This window comes from Cinclus cinclus, chromosome 1 (genome assembly GCF_963662255.1).
Source record: "Cinclus cinclus chromosome 1, bCinCin1.1, whole genome shotgun sequence".
Classification (NCBI taxonomy): Eukaryota; Metazoa; Chordata; class Aves; order Passeriformes; family Cinclidae; genus Cinclus; species Cinclus cinclus.
Genome location: NC_085046.1, coordinates 88,388,391 through 88,406,145, shown reverse-complemented (window position 1 = coordinate 88,406,145; position 17,755 = coordinate 88,388,391). Strand labels below are relative to the sequence as shown.

At 36.9% G+C, this 17,755-nt stretch overlaps 1 protein-coding gene across 1 annotated transcript in view; it reads left to right on the top strand.

The window, feature by feature from the left end:
* Positions 1–16,226, top strand: part of TERT (telomerase reverse transcriptase) — a 29,892-nt gene extending 13,666 nt beyond the window's left edge. Inside the window, 11 exon segments of the mRNA XM_062500215.1 lie at positions 871–1,032; positions 1,424–1,519; positions 3,425–3,510; positions 5,280–5,393; positions 6,289–6,360; positions 8,196–8,381; positions 9,598–9,724; positions 10,004–10,065; positions 11,808–11,932; positions 12,308–12,445; positions 16,123–16,226. Coding sequence (XP_062356199.1) covers positions 871–1,032; positions 1,424–1,519; positions 3,425–3,510; positions 5,280–5,393; positions 6,289–6,360; positions 8,196–8,381; positions 9,598–9,724; positions 10,004–10,065; positions 11,808–11,932; positions 12,308–12,445; positions 16,123–16,226 — 1,272 coding nt within the window.
* Positions 16,227–17,755: the final 1,529 nt, after the last annotated feature.

Here is a 17,755-nt window from a genome sequence, read left to right as displayed (position 1 = left end):
CTCAATATCATTAGTTTCTGTTGAACATACGACTTCTGGTTGGTGTCTATCCAAGAAGTTTCTTCTCCCACTTCGAAAAAATTAGTGCTTGTGGTAGCCAGCTATTTAAAGGAGTTTGTTATCATCTTCACACTTTCGACAGTTCTGTCTAGCAGGCAACATTTTGTTTGATTTCAGTTCATATCTTTGAACTGGGGCAATGTATACAGAAATACGTAAATTACAGAGATTTGTGTGTGTTGTAGGGGGGGCTCTGTTCTCATCTCTCCTGTTGCTTGTCATCCTGCCTTGAAATAACTTTCATAATTTTGTCATGTTACCTTTTGAGCCAAAGGGTCATGTCATTGACATAATTTGTGTTATAATAATCCTCAAATTGTTGCTTCTACAGAATGATTTCTGGTTTTACTACAAGTAAAAGCAGAGGTAGGTTTCTAATATGAAAAGGAAAGGTAAAATATGTAGGTTTGCTGCTTTCCAAAATGTCTAAAGTGTCATCTCCCTGGCCATATGGTGAGGCAAGTTCCTTAAAATACTTAAACATAAGAATACCAGCTATTAAGTTAAATGACTGGGGGTTCAGTGTTAGATTTAAGGTTGCATATGGTATAATCTTCTGTTAATAACAAGAATTGTTGAAACTGATGATTTGGATATTCCTTTCTAAGGGAATACTCGATGAGCAGGAAGTGTTTTTTCAGGTAAGCGCAGTGAGTTTTTAGTTTGTCACAGATTTGGCCTGAAATTCTACTCCCATGTGATCTATCCTTCAGCCTTGCTTACATATTACAACAATACTTCTTCTATACTACCACAATGTTTGCAGCAGTATAGATGAATATGTAGTGGAAGATATTTCTTCTATTTCAGGCTGATTTGTCCAGGGCTTATGATACCATTCCTCACAATAAACTTGTGGAAGTGATTTCGCGGATCCTGAAGCCTGAGAAGAGAACTGTGTACTGCATACGGCGCTACGCTGTGATAATGATTACCCCAAGTGGAAAAGTCAGGAGGCTCTATAGGAGACATGTATGATTTCCTGGTTGCTTCCGTTTGCTGTTGCAAACTTATTTTGGTCCAAGGAAAACTTTTTCCATTATAGCTTTTCTTTCACAATTTGAATGGACTAAGTACTTAATAAACCCTTTTAAAATACTGTTAGATATTTTCCAAGGGTAGAAAAGCTTGGTTTTAGTATATAACTTTAAAGTTTTTATTCGCTCTTAGTAAAAATAAAGGTAAATGTGTTGTGGAAATAGAGATTTGTGGGTGAGACATTTCATTTTAATGGTAGAAGAACTGTTGGATTAAAGTAACACAATAAGGCTGGTCCTTTGACCTCCATTGAGTAGAAGAGTCAGTTACTGAATTTTCTGTTGCTTTTATAATTTGTTTCTTTACAATTTAAACAATTATACAGGTTTCTACTTTCAAGGACTTTATGCCAGACATGAAGCAGTTCGTGTCCCAGCTTCATGAGAATGGCTCATTGCAAAATGCAATAGTAGTTGAACAGGTAAGTATTCTGAGGCTTCTTTTCAACCAAAAAAGAAAACTACAGAAGAATTGGAGGAAGATTGGGTTTTTTACTTGTATGTACATATTATGTGGTGACATTACTTCTCATCAGTTAACCAGCACCTTCTGTAGAAAGACTTCTGACATCTCTTCATTGATGTTTGTAACAGGCTGAGTGTTCAGTGGGAAGAGTGAACCAGACAAGAAATCTGACAAAAAATCCTTCTAGACTTTTCCCAGATTTTCTCATTATTTTGCCAAACTTGTATTTTAACCAATGTTTTCTTTTTCCTTTCCTAATTTCATTGTTCCTTGCAACAGTCCTCAAGTGAGAAATTATCTAGTACAAGCGGGCATCAACGCTTCCTATCTCATATGCAAGTAAAAATGAGCAAAATGTATTATAAGCCAAGTAGCTAAGGATGTGGGATCTTGACTTGCAAGCTGCACAGCTTTTTTGTTTTAAGATCTTATTTTAGGACTAATTAAAAATATTAAAAAACTGTTTTTAAGGATTGCCTGTCAAGGTTGATGAGAAGGAGCTCTTTAGGGGAGTGAAGTGCAACACAAACAAAATCAACTCTTTAAGTTTGTGTTTAAAGAGATTTCTTGCTTCCAGTGAATTAAATAAAGTATTAAAAATTACAAGTATTTTAAATACACTCTGTCTGATGCTTCTTTGCAAGAAGCTTCGGTTTTAATCCTTGTGATACAAGTGTTTGTTCTCAAGACTTCCTTATGTGCAAGGAGAATGACAAAGGCATAGAAGTAAGTGATAGGCTCAGACAGTTTCTTCATGCATTTCCTTGCTTGCAATCATGGTGTTCCATAATAGCAACCTACAAGATTTCCTGAGCATCAAATGAGCACATTCTTCCAGGCTAGTAATTCCTCTTTAAATTTTTCTTCTCTAAATCTGGCAGTGGAAAATGACAAGGTTGGCAAAAGGTGATTTCTGACATATAAGTGAAATACAAGAATGTGTATCTGTGAACATAAGAGTAGACTGTATGGTGTGACTGGTGTACAATTCCAGGATCCTACAAAAATAAAGTCTGATGAGTACCTGGATGAAAATAGAAACTAGCTGGATCTCTGATGCATAAGTACATTTTGTTATCTTTTTCAAACTGATTCTGAGAACTATGCTAGATATTGCATGAGCAGCATGTCCTGTTTAAAAATACTCTTTGAAAACAATTTGTGTGTCATCTTAAAAGAACAAAGCATTTTGAGCAAAGTGTCATGTCAGGCTGGGTGTCTTGTCGTTGGTACATCACGCTATGAGTAATCGTGATCTTGCATGGCTCTGTCAAAAGCTGGGTGCATTTGTCTGCTGTCTGATCTATGCAAGTAGTAAGTAGTTTATTCTAATTTAAATTAACTCAGTGTTAAGTATATTTAAATTGTTGCAAATGGATTTTTTTATCTTATAGTTTTAAACAAAATGTTTCATAAATATTGTGTGGACAGCAGTGCATGGAAGTGTTGGTAATACCTGGAGAAATGTGTGTTTTGCAACAGAATGGGCAAGTGAGTGTATCAAGACTTTGGAATATTATGAAGATTGTGACATACAGAAATTGTCCTGCAGGATAGAAAGTGGCCGAAAGGTCTTATATGTTGTAATAATCCAATATATTATGCCAGAACTTAAAGTGGGTTTAGATGTTATATTTGATTTTTCCTAACACAAAACAGAAAAACCACCAACATCCAATAAAAATTAACTTGTTGGATGTGAGCAGCTTTTAAGTATGTATGTTCAGATCTTGGGTTTAGGGTTTGTCTTTTCATTTACGTAGAGTTTGAGCTGCTACTGTCTACTTCTTAAAAGATTTTTGTGTATCTTCAAAGTTATAGTGTATTTTTTATTTCAAATCTTGTTTTGTCACATTTCTAGAGCTTAACTTTCCATGAGACAAGTGCCAGCCTGTTTAATTTTTTCCTTCAAATGATACGTAACAGCATCCTGAAGATTAGGAACAGGTAAAAAAGAAATTAGTTATTTTTTATATGGCATGCTTGGATGGTTTGTTTGTTTGTTTTCTGTTAATAGGATACCTTTAATTGACTCTTTGATAGCTGTCTTAAAGATTTTTTTATTTCATATTAATGAGAAATTTGTGTATTGGTTTAGGCTCCAAAAAAGCATGAAGAGTCAACTTTATATTGAATAAAATTTCTCTTCCCTACCTGGATGATGTTAACTATTTACATAGAATATGGAATAACCTTCATAATGTATTATTCCATAGAATTTGGAATAACATTCATTTAAAATTGCAAGTGTAATTCCGAAAGGAATATACTTTAAAATGATGGGATCCATAGTGGTAAGCAAAAGCAAGGGTAACATCCAAGCAATCCTGCAAAGCCTTGCCAGCTGTTTCCCTGTAGTGCAATAAAAATAAAAGGCAGTAGCAATAGGAATTTAAATTATTGGCAAGTCCAGAATTAAGATTGAGATGTTACAGAAGGTAGTAGTGCAGATTGCTTCTTGTGTTGGTAGATGCACTTAGTGCTTATGTTTTGCCTCTAGGTGGCAAATATGTACCATGTCTAAAAAAGGAAGTACTTATATGATCATTATTTCTAAATTCAGAGTGATTTATATTAGAATGAATGGCTTCTTGCTCTGGAAAAAATACCTTTGTTTTAGAATATTTATTTTAGAATCTCACAGGACTGAGGGAGACTGAGAAATGCTCTGAGTCACATAGAAGCGTGTTTATATTTTTTCCTACCATTGATGCTTACGCTCCCTTCGGCAGGATCATAAGAATGCTCTTGTGGCATACTTTAATAATGACTAACCCTTAATAATGACTAAATTTAATAATGACGTATGTTTCATGGAATTTTAATGGTTTCAGAGAAAGCACACCCTGACAAAATTAGCTTCACACTTTCAAATTCAGTCCCAACTTGACTGACAAAATATTGTTTGTCCTGAAATGAGCTTAGCCCTCTTAAGTAGCTTGTTCTTCTTTGTCCAAAAAAACCCCCCATATGTTCAGTAAATAAATACTCTTTTTCTTATTTAAAAATCAGTCAACATTAACTTGGTGTTTTAAGAAAAATGCAGATTATTGAGCTGGGGACCTCTAAGGAATCTTTTATACCATTTGATACATTTAAATAAAGTCTGTAAAAAAAAAAATTGCTCCAAGGAGTATTTTCAGATGGCTGAAAATACAGGTTAGATCAGTGCTCTAACATAGTATGTGGTCTGAATTTATTCTCTTCAGCTTCACCAAGTCTTTCATGTAATAGTGGTGAAATGGACATTTTAATTTCTCACTGATTCAAAGAAGTGTTGTGAAAATAATTCCCTTGGGTTTTGTGATCCATACCCATTTGGTTGAAGCCAGCATAGAAAATTCTCCCAGTGTGCTTTATTTTATGTATAAGAATGCTTCTTTTGAAGCTGTCACAGTAAGATGTAACATAAAGAATTAAAAAAACTTCATTGAAGGATGTGTCTGCAGCAGAAGGAGGCCTTGTGATCTGACATCAGTTACATAATTACTTTCATTTAAAGGCAGTTAGCTCCTGGAGTTTATTAATACAAAAGGAATATGTATGCTAGTGGGGTTTTTTCACCATTAAAGTTAAAACTAGAACGAACAAAAAAACTTAAGGCTAACTGGCAAGCATATAGCATATTTCTTAGGTTGTACTTGGAAAAAATATTTAACAATTTTTGTGATCTTGTTGAATGTTTTGATTTTTTTTTTTCTTTTCTTTTTTGGTAGGTACTACTTACAGTGCTGTGGAATTCCACAGGGCTCCATTTTGTCAACCTTACTTTGCAGCTTATTCTATGGAGATATGGAAAACAAATTGCTCTCTGGAGTAAAGCAGGATGGGTATGGATTCTTTGTTCTGTGCTCTGTTACAGTAATTCATAGTATGTAGTACATGGGTTAGTCACTTTCTCTGACATTTAGTTTTGAATTTTAAGGATTTCCTCCTGAACTTCATTAGTTCAGAAACTAGTTCAGAAGAATGCACTCTTTAATGTAGCAGCTGTTTTTATGTAGAACAGATTTTAGAATGTTGCTTAGGTGTCTGTTGAATGATCTTGATAATTTGATTTGTCCTTTAAGTCAGAAGAATAAGATGGATATTGACTTGGTTGGGCCAAGGTGCAGCTGGTCTGATCAATGATGGCAAAACTCTTGCTTTGAAGATGAGACTGTACATCATCATCTCCAGAGCTACTTCTCTGTGATCTGCTAGGCAGGATTTGCCAGGAAAATAATGGGCATGCTTGGGGTCTGAATTCTGTTAGATGATTTCAGCCTTTACAGTGGTAGATGGTATTTGTTTTACATTTAAGCTATAGCTTCATAAACAAGTTATTATGTGGTACACGAAGATAGAGTTGGAGCCCATCAAGAGTCTACTTTTGTACCTGGTCTGGCACCTCTATTCCTTGTCTTGTAGAGAAAGACACTGCAAATTCTCCCTTGGAAAAGTGTAAACCCCTGTGTCCAGGGAAGCCAATGCGGAATAGTTTGTGTATTGTAAATTCCTTCACATTTCATCTAGCCAGTCTCATTGCTTTTTTATTTTTTCATTTATGTTTAGGAAAGAATCAAAACTGAGAATTTCTTCATGGGTGTCAATTTGGAGTTCATATCAGCCTCTACCATCTTGTGAATTACAATAGGCAGGCACATTGTTGCTCTGAAGTGTATGAAAAAATCTTGAAAGGATTACGTGTTGAAAAATCTAACATTGGTTTCTTCTTGGTTACAGAATGCTAATACGTCTCATTGATGATTTTTTGCTGCTTACACCACATTTAATGAAGGCAAGAACTTTTGTAAGGTATGCTATTAGAGACAGTCTTAAAAGTAGTAAGCATTGTTACCTTTTATGTAATTCTTTTTGCATCTACGTGCATCTTTATGCACGTAGGTGTATTTGTTTTATTAGTTAACAATCAAGGGCTGTTTTGGAGTCCTTGGTAATAGCCTGTGCTTGGGAAAAGTCCTAAAACTGCCTTCTTGATAGCCAGTTGAGTCTGCTACAGTTCATATGGTGGGCTATTCCTACTTAAGTTTGAATTAGGGACCTACTTACTAACGTTGGTGGAGCTTGAAGCAAAAATTAGTATTGCAGCCTGACCAAAGCAGCTGACAGTTGTCTTTCAAAACCATTTTCTCTGAGATTTTTGTGATGCCTTATTTGCATTCTTGAAATGTTTTAATTGGGCACTCATGGTACTGCTTTCTGTTCCCAGGGAAGGAATGCAGTTCTGGTCTGATCCAATATTGCTAAGAATTTTCTAGTCATTAACATTCCATGATGTTTACCTGAAGATACCATTAGCATGGTAGTATGCAGTTCACACAGAAGTTTTAAAACAGTAATTCTTTGTTGTGCTTCAGAACTACCTTTTCTTTAAAGATTGAATCTCAGAAGAGGCTCCTGGTTACTGTGGGTAGGAGTGTACAGTCAGTCCTAAGGGAGTTCTGCTGATGCCAAAATCAATTTAAATTGATCCAGAGGACAGGTCTTGAAGAAAAACTTAGCATGTGCAGTGTAGTCAGATGCATCATGTTTTTCAGTAGTCAGAAAGTTGTGAGCCTGAAAGGTTATGAAGCAATCAGTTAAGTATGGTTTGAAGTATAAATTATATGAAATAGTGGGTAGTGTATTTTGAAGACTTGTTGCCCTCATTTCCTTATCAAAACACAAAGAAGTTTCTAGAGACCTGTGGGTTTACATTTCTGGAAACCATAAATCAAACTAACAATGAGGGCCTCAAGCTATTAATCTTTGTAACATCTTTTCAGCACAGTATCACTTGAGTAGCAGCGCAGATATTGTTCTTCTTGCCCTTTGAAGCTGTTTGCATCTCTGTTCTGTATCAACTTCAGCTGTGTTGATTTTCTGTAGAGAAGTAGCCTTTTCTGTGAGAGATTTCCAGAACTGTTTACAGATCAGATCCTATCAGCTCTCTGCCACAAATGCAGTAGTACCAGTGTTTCCTCATGTACTATTAGAACTGGGGGACTCAATAAATTAGTTTTAAGAAGACGGCATTATGACTATGACTCCCCAAGAAGAAGAGCCTACCTATTCTTCTCTTTGAGAGGATGAAGCCGGCATATAAGTGCGTTGCCAAGTAAGACAAACTGCTCCTTGTCCATGACACTGCTGATCCAGTATGTCGCAGGTAATTGGCAGGCATTCTGGCAGTGAAAACATTTTTGGGGAAAATGTTCCTCTGAAAGTTCAAAACTTTTCATCAGATAAGTGAGGTTCCTGTTACGTGGATTCTCCTTAGTTTTGTTGACCTCCAAAAACAATAACTTGTCATCTGTCTTTTTCCAGTGATTTTTGTTTCAGAGATTTCTGTGAGTGTGGTTTATACAGTTTGTCTCAAGTATTGCATTGCTGATGTGCTTAATTTGCATTAATCTGTAAAATTTTTTATCCATAATTCTCAAGTTTCTGTATTTTGTGTATTTACTTACCTCTAATGTCTTCACTGTCTTTATTTCTAGCTGCGTTCCTTAACCTGAAGAGTTGGCTGTGGTTCCCTTTATTCTTTGATTTCTGCCTTTTTTGTTCAAGATCTTGTCTTGCAGCATGGTGCCAGTTTTTGTCTGCTTTGCTTGGGGGGTGCTTGGCCTAACTGTTTATATCTGTTTTAGGACTCTAACATCAGGTATTCCTGAGTACGGCCTTTTAATAAACGCAAATAAGACAATGGTGAATTTTCCTGTTGATGACATCCCAGGATGTTCCAAATTTAAACAGCTGCCAGATTGTCGTTTGATCCCGTGGTGTGGTTTGTTATTAGATATAAAAACACTTGAGGTTTACTGCGATTACTCCAGGTAAATAGAGTTGTATGCTCCAATGTCAGCTTTCCAGTATCTTGTGCAGAGTGGGAGAAGCACAACGGTGTGTTGGGAATTGTGTAGTTGAATTAATTGCAAAATAGATTGGGATTCATTTGGTATAGAGGGACTTGGCAATCCTTTTGACATCACAGGTGTTCCCTCTGGTACACCTCAGATGGGAAAGAATATGGGGGGTAGAGAACTTCTCTTTAAACAAGCAACCTTGTTCATTTAGATGAAACAGTCTGAAGTGACATAGAACTCAGGACAGGATAATGTATCTTACTGAAAATTTGTGTAGATCCTTTACATAGACTACTAGAGATGGCATTAGACATTTGCTAAAGATTGAAAAGAAAGAACTGTTTAAAGTCAAGGATAATATTATTGCAGTATTGACCATTTTTGGTAGAAACAGCCCTTAAATATTTAGGTGGAAAATTAGGAGGAGGTTTTCCACTGATAGGGTGATAAAGTTCTTCAATAGTTTTCCTAAACGGAAAAGTTTGGTCATTTTAGGAAAGGAATTTATATGACATGATTTCACATAGTAAAGGACCAAAGCCAATAGCCAAGGAGATTTTTTCACTTGCTGAGTTCTTGAAAGAAACAGTTTATGTGGAAAAGGGTACTGATGCTACTGGTCTGGGAGACACTAATCAGAATCATAAAATCATAGAATTTTTTATGTTGGAAAAGACCTTTGAGTCCAGCCACTAACCCAGCACTGCTAAGCTCACCATAGTGTTTGTGTCAAGGCTTTGCTTTTGATAAGCTTGATTTAAGTAGCTGGGACATCAGGATTGTTCCAGTAACTAAGATGCCTTCAAGCCTAAGCTCCTGCATTGCATGGATCATCGATATAGATAAGATGATTGTCACTGGAGTCATTAATAATGTTCCAGCTGGACCACGTGTTTAAGAAATACATTTAGTTTGTTTTTAAGGTTATTGATTTGGCTTTTTTTAGCAGGGTGATTTTTTTGGCTCTGAGGAATTGAAGTCAGCCCTTAGCTAATACCCTTAATGCCACATTAAGGACCTAGTCTGTTTCAACATTCAATTTAATTAAGGTCATCTTTTAGCTACTGGCTCATTGATTAGCAGGAAATCTCTGTAATGTGGGAAGTTAAATGAGGTTTACTTTGCAGAATTTAATTTGGTCTGTTAGCCCATGGAGTTTAACTACTTTTTTTACCTTTTTTTCTAGTTACACCTGTACTTCCATCAGATCAAGTCTTTCCTTCAATTCAAATATGACAGCTGGGAAGAACATGAAATACAAACTGAGTGCAGTCCTCAAACTGAAATGTCACAGTTTATTTCTTGATTTACAGGTGAGAATATGAAAATGGATGTTTGGCAATATTGTGATTAGTGATGAAGAGCATTAAAACTGCTTTGAGTTCTAACATGAAAGTTTATTTTGAGAGGAAATCCACATAATCTGGAAATGCTGACATCAAATAAAATGTTGGGCTCCAGAAGTGATCCTTCACAGCATTGTTAACTTAGTTGCATAAAAGTTTAGCATAAACTGTTTTTTGTCTAGATCTTCAACAGATCCTCTTATGACACTAAAATATTCTTATAGCTGTGTTTCTGTTCTGTTCTAGATCAACAGCCTTAGAACAGTTCTCATTAACATCTACAAGATATTTTTACTCCAGGCTTACAGGTAGGTCGCTGTCTTCTGAAGGAAGTGTAAGCATTTCATTACTCTTTCTTGACATGTGGAGGAGCTATGAATTAGAAAAAAGTGTGCTATGTAAGTGTGCAGTGTGTATATATACATGTGCGTGATGGATGCGGTGGTAAATGTCAGTAGTAGGTTAAGTTATTCTTGCTTCAGCACTGTTCTTAAGTAATACTGTGAGGTTTAGGATACAGGAATGTATTTGATGTGTGTGCTTAAGTGATACTTCACCAAATGGATGTTCAGTGTCTTGGTTTTGACAGCTGACCTCAAGATAACGAGTCTGTTTTGCTTCAGGAGTATTACAAGAAACCTTATTTACCATTTTATATTTAGGTCAGTTAGGACTTTTTGTATCTCTTAAAGTCATATAGAACTTTGACCAGTATAACTTTAGGTAAAATGAGGTTTCATTCTACCAAGTTAATTGCAGTTTCTTATTGCTGATAGTGTTTTAATTGCTCCTTAGCCGGTGATAATCTTGGCATTTGTGAGCAGGGCTTGATCAGCAGAGGAAGTGAATGTTTCAAACAAAGATAGGGGAAAGAAATCAAAACTAAGTAAGTTGGAAGAAAATGCTAAACTATGAACATTGAAAACTTTAAATGACTGGCTGCAGCAAGGAATTGGATTTTTATTGCTTTAACACAGAAAATGTACAAGAAGTTCTTCATTCTTCACAGAAATCAGATGTTGCTTTTTTGCTATGCTTACATTTGTTATGAAAGGACATTTTGGTTTTGTTCTTAAATTCATCTTGGTCCACATTCAAGCTGTATTCTTGTCCAAGAAGTGTTATTGTGTTTGTCTAGTACAGCACTGATGTGCCCAGCTCTTAAACTTTTGTGTTGTGGGTGATGTAAGATTTTTATCTTGATTTATATGATCACTTAGTTACTTGTGTTTGATTTTATGGTAACACTCTTAACAGTGGCCTTCATATGTTATTTAAAAGACTGTCCACTATGATAACTGCATGTCAGGCTAATTCAGCTAAAGACCTGTTATGCAGCATGGTACTTGGGTCTATCCTTTAAATGTTGAAAATTTCAGTTTTTGTAAGTGATTACAATATGCTGGGTTAATTTAATAAACAAGTATATACACTGTTGAGTAAAAATCAACATTGTAATTGGCTATATTCAGCATAAGCAGGATTATAATGCCAGAGTCTAAAGGTAAAAAAAAGTCAGCAGTTTTAAAATATTTTCAAGCAGGTGTAAGGAAGCATACAATACGAATAATTTTACAGAGTTGGCTTCCAGATAGGCAAAGGACTGAGTATGCTGGTCTGTGGAATCATTTGAAAGTCTATTTTCCTGCATACCTAAACAGAATTTATTGTGGGGTTTTGCTTTGCTTTTTCTTCCTCTCACACTCTCTCGTGTGTTCTCTGGTGGCATGGTCTGCGATATGGAATTGGTGACAATAGGTAGTTTAATTTTCCCTGCACATAGCACAGTTATGCTGTCCTCAGAGGAGAAGTCTGTTACCAAGGCAGACGGCTTCAAGATCTTTCAGCATAAAAGTTAGAAACAAATGTCATATATGTCTGACACTTCAGGTATGTGTATATATGGGAGAGGTATCATGCGGTAACAGTGTTGATACAGCTAAAGACTGATGTTTGCTTTTAAAGTTTGTGCAGGGCCTAAGCTATGTAGTCATAGTTTCACTTGAAATTGCAAATGGCTTTTGATTAAATAGGCTGTTTTTGTGAACAGGTTCCATGCCTGTGTTCTCCAATTTCCATTCAACCAGCAAGTTAGAAAAAATCCTCATTTCTTCCTAAGGATTATCTCTCAGACTGCATCATGCTGCTATGGTGTCCTGAAAACAATAAATGCAGGTATAGGATATTAACGGCCATGAAGTAGTGGGTTTGGATTTCTTCAGTAGTGGGTTTGGATTTGTGTGGGGCTTTTTTTAGAAAATAGAACATCTTGAATGTGCAGTCTGATGGTGTAATTTTGGGATAAAGATTAGGATTTGATATTGTGAAGGACATGATAAGAATCAGTGTAATTCTCTTCTTAAACTTAGTTTTCTGAAGATTGAGCTTCAGGCACTAGTTTTTGGTTTTCTACTGATATACAAGACTTCACTGACTACACAGGTTTCTAGAAAAAATCCTGGGGTGATTTTATAGAAAGAGAGGGAAGACCAGACATACTTTTGTAATGCTCATCATTTTAAGTTACATTATTTTTTTTTCTATGTCTAGGGATTGCTGAAGGTGACAAAGGTATATCTGGCATATTCCCTATTCAGGTAGCAGAATGGCTCTGCTACCATGCCTTCACTGTCAAACTGTCAAATCATGAAGCTGTTTACAAATGTCTGCTTACATCCTTACAAGTCTGTAAGTATTTAGTTATTTTTGCAGTTTTGTCTATGGTTAAGTGTAATAAAACTTAGAAACTAATGGATTTTAAAAGTTTTCTAACCCCAAAATTTGTTCTCAGATATACATTAAGAATCTTTTCGATTTTATTCAAATTTTACTAAGTAGACAGATTAAAATGTTTTCCAGCACTGCATTTTCTAGAGCGTTATTCTCACAGGACAATTGACACTTGGCACTCAGTAAACTTGTACAGTTCAGAAGGCTTAATAAGACTGTTAATCATGTAGGTATTCTCAGCAGGTTTAACTAAATAAAATACAAATGCTCAGGCTTCTATTTTAAAAAAATGTAGATTAACTGGCAGCTAAATAAACTCGTCCTATAATTTAAACTCTCTTACCCAAAAAAGTGTCACTAGGCTCACTTGGAAACAGAAGCACTGCCTCCACTGCACGTATATTCTTGTAGTGTTGTGGTGTTGGCATATCTCTGACACTTCCACTTGGTGAAAGAAGCTGTGTCCCTGGCTCCTGGGAAGCTCATTCCTTAAATGCAGGCCTGCCCCATAAATAATAGAATTTTCAGTTTTAAGATATTAAAAGTGGACAGCAGGAGGTTTTCCTGAAGCACTGTGGGTGAATTTAGCTGCGGTGATGGCCAGACTCTTGATGCTGACTCTATAATTTGCACTCTGAACGAGTCATTGCTTGGGCAGTTTTGTTATACAAGACCAAGAAATTCTTGGTCTCATTCCAGATTAACACCTATTTGATTTGAAATGTATCCTAAGCTTCCTTTGATAGCTGCACGGAAGTCAATTGCCCCAAAAAGAAAGCAGCTCTCCTTTTGAAAGGAAGCAGTTTCTTCCCATTCCAAAGGCTTGTAGCAATGCTTGAGTGTAGAGCTTGATTTTTGGTGGTGCAGTGTGAATGTATCAGGATAACACTTACACTGGTAAGAAACTGATGGTTTGGATTTTGCCAACCACATTCTTGAGAGCTATGGACTTTGTATGGAGAAGAGTTCTAACAGCCTTTCCCAGAGGAACTCCTCCTGAGTTTCTCACTTACACCAAGACTAGAGGCCCTAAATCTCTCACTGCTGCTGTGAAACCAGGGCGGGGCTGCTTGCTTCACTTGGAGGAGACAGTAACTGAAGGACTAAGCAGAGAATGCAGCAGACACAACCAGTAGGACAGTGGATTCTCTGAGAGCTGCAAGATCCATATAGGGCACATTTGAGTTTTCATCTCTAATGCTGAAGGTTTTGCTCTTGGGAACTTTGACTGGCAGACCACAGTCTAAGCCAAAACTCCTCCGTCCTTCTCTGTGCATGCTTTGCTGTTTGGTCTGACAGTATTTTCAGGGTGGAGGCACAGCCTCAGGCAGCTTAATTGCTCAGCGGAATCTCACCTTCCATGGCTGCATGCATCAACTGTAAAAGTGCTCTCTGCTGTCCACAAAGGCATGCCACCACAGATGCCAGGAAAGATTGGCTGGGAAGTAGAGGCAAAGTTTTCCCAGTTTGAATAGTAATTGTCAGTAGGGTCCTTCTGCTGTACCCATAGAGCTGCTTGCCTAACTACAATACTGGCCTGAAACTTGCATGTGGTCCAGGCCTAACTCTGTGCAGTTTCTAACCCAGGAAGGGAAAGCTGACCACCTGTCACTTACTTGGCTTCTCTGGCAGTGAGAATTGCCCTTGAGAAAGCGAATAATCTTTGTTCCAAAATTCCTGTGGAAGGTAGGAATTTAATGTTGTACTTCCTGAGTATTGTGAAGGTGGAGCAGGAAAAGTCCAAAGGTCTGTAGAAAGTCAATGGTGATGTTCCCTTGAAAAGAATAATTTTCAGGTATCTTTTCATAAATCTTACCTTCTCTGAGGTAGAATCTGTTCTTGACATCCATAGTGTTAAGACAACCCACTCTTTATCTACAGAGTCCAGTTTCTTGCGGAAATACTTCAGACTTCAAGCACATTACTGAGAGATGAGGGCTTCATAGATCTTTAACAGCTGCCTGAACAATTAGCAGGCTGTGACTTGTGATTTTAGTATGTAACTTTTAAGATGGAAACTTTCACTGATTTGTTGACAGATCACTGGGGTCCGAGTAATTCAAATGCTCTCTCCATTTGCTTGTAGCCACCTGAAATCTTACCTGTACTTCACTAGTCCTGTTCCACCAGTGCAGCAGTGTTTGATACAATAATTGGTGGAGCTTTACAAAGACATCTTGTGATGAGTCACATGCATACCCTTGGTGTGAAGGGGCATAATTATTTCTGTATCCCCAAGGTGTCTGTCATAGGTGAAGGCTGCTTTTCAGTCCCTGATTGTACGTGATGTTTATGTTTGTATTTTCTTCTGAATTTAGTACAATACTAAGTGTCCTGATTCTTTGACCATACACTAAAATCCACTTACAGAGGTATTGATAGCTTTCTATGCAGTTACAAGTTAGTTTTGTTTGCCCTGCACCAGACCTAGTCCTGGGTAATGTTACTGTGATCAGAACATCATCTTGTAAATGAGGTTACTAGAGAACTAAACATTATGTAGAGATATCAGAGCTAATTCTAAACACGGTATTTTAAGTCTCGTGTTCTAGAAATCAGGTAGCATGTGTGGATGTCTGTAGTGATGACAGGGAAGTCACTGACTTTCAGGTGGGATCCTGTGAAGTTAGCTCAATATCTCTGTATGCTGCATTTATCTGCAGCACAGAGATAAACAAGGCTGGTAAAAGCCCCTGTGTTGACTTAACAGCTGCAATTTTTGTTGTCATTTTGGAGTTTTTGTTGGCTGAATAAAACCTGTTACCTCTGTAAGATCATGTTATTGACAGGAATTGATATAAATTTGGTTTTCTCTTGTCCCTGCACATGCCTTTCCATTATACTCTGTGGGAATCGATACCAAGCTCATAGGTTTTGGGGAGGAGATTCTTCCCACTATTCCCAAACCTATTAAATATCAACATCAGGCTTGTCATGAGTTGTCATCATTCTTCAGAGTTAAGTATTTAAAACACAGTTATTGTTTAACATCCCTCCTATTATTACCAGTAGGGAAAGGAGCAAGAGTCTTTCCTTATCATGATAAGATATAAATACATCATCTGTCTCCTTTCCAGATACAGAGCAAATGTTTATTGAGTACTTCTGGCTTTCTGCACCATTGACAATTTTGCTGATTCTGTTTAGTGATGGACTTAAACTGTTGCTAGGATTTTACATGTTCTTCCTAATCTGTAAAAAGTCCTTTTGACTGTCTGTATTTCTATTGATGGGACATTCAGTCTTTCAAAGTAACTGTGATTTAATGGAAGGCCTTATTTGGTGGGCAAAGGTGTTGAACAAATGGGCTTATACTTTTCAAAATTTAATGAAGTTCTCAAATCTGAATAAAAAAGTCACAAAACCAAGAAATTTATAGGAAGAATTTGCTCCTTGATTTTCTTTGTTAATATTTTCACATACAATTTTAAACCTTTTTATTTTTTAGCCTGATTTAAGTGTGGAAGAGGAGTAGCATAATTTATTGTAGCTTTTTTTGTCCCCGTTTTCTAGGTGTTTCAACTTTTTTAGTTGATTTTAGCTAGTATTGATTTCATTGCTTCATTAGCATTTTCCCTAAACCAAAATTAACAGTTATTTGCAGTTGTAATAAATTGTTTCTGATATTTTGGTAGGTAAGAGGCGGCTAATCAGGAAGATCCCAGGGGATACTGTGATACTACTGCAGGCAGTGACAGAACCATCTCTTTGTCAAGATTTCAAAGCTATCCTGGACTAACTGATTGAGGTTTATTTCATAATTTTCCCAGGTTTGAAAATAAATGCTATATCTTTGTGAAGTCTTTAGGTGACTTCTCTGTAGTTTATTTTAATAAAGTGGGCTAAAAGCAAGTTCACTCAGAAGTTTTATATGTCTGTTTCTCTGATACCATACAAGGACATAAAAAGAGCAGACAGTTTTGTTAGTACCTTCTTGTTTGGGTTTTTGATTGTGTTTTTCTTTTTTGGAAATCCACAGGCTGTTTAAAGTAATTTACGTATGTTCCATGACTTGTATCTTCTTGATGAAGGAATCATTAAACTATGTTCTGTACAGAATTATTGACTTTCTTGGTTCAGCAATGTCCTGGTTTACAATACAACATACATATTCTATTACCATCTGAGAAGTGTGATCATCCTTATCTCTGTGGGAAATGTCTTCTGTTGATGGGCCATCACTGATAAGGGTGATCATCCTTATCTCTGTGGGAAGTATCTTCTGTTAATGGGCCATTGAGTCCTACTGTAGAACTGATAAGATTACTTCATCCCATTGGGAGATGCTCCAGCCAGGAGGATGAGCCAAGCCTTTCCTACCTAGATAAAAAACTGAGGTTTAGAACGCCAAAAGCAGCCTTTCTCCACTGGATTCCAGAGGAAGAACCAGGTTCTTATCCACATCATCGCTGGACCCTTTGGAGGAAAACTGCACCAGCACCCTGACTGACAGGGTATCAGGTTGTATTCTGACTCTGTCAGTGGTTTTATTTTTATTATTGCATGTATTTTGTTTTTTTTTTCTTCTTTTTTTTCCTCTTCCCTATTAAAAATTGTATTACTGACTTGAAGTCTCACTGGTTTTGCTTTCCAAACCAGTACATTTATTGGCGCCCAACGTGGGGCACGAAGGTACTGAGAAAAAAGTCAGCATTACAATTTTGAATTTTGCCAGCCACCTATTCACCATGATTCTCAACATGCTTACGTGGGTTTTATATCTTACTCTCTATATTTTTCCGCACATGGGGAACTATCTGCCGGTTGTAATGCTCCTGTGTAGACCAGGGTATGGTATAAAAATTGCTTTATTGGTCTATTATGTCTATTGCATGATAACCTCTGAGGCAATGAACATCATTCGGAATATATACTCAACTTTGTTTGTTTGTCCTAGTCTAGGCTGCTACATCTGGGGTCTCAACAATCGCACCCAGCCCCTGGGGGGAGGGGAAAAGGATGATTTTTTCCAATCTTTCAGGCATGGCACAGCAGTTTTTGGAAATGTTGAGTTCTCTCTGGATGCCAAGGACAGCATAATATTGTTGTTAGTTCTGCTTTGTCTTCTCTGCACAGCCTTCACAGCCTGCAACATGCTTAGAAACAAAACACTACATGGTATAGTGCAGCGTATTCTTGAGGAAGAGGAAAAAAGAAACAAATCTACTGCGTCCATGTCTGCACAGACTGTCACAAAGGAGAAAAGAGCCAAAAGAAAAGCAACAGCATCCGTCTCTACACAGACTTTTATCCAGGAAGAAGGAACCA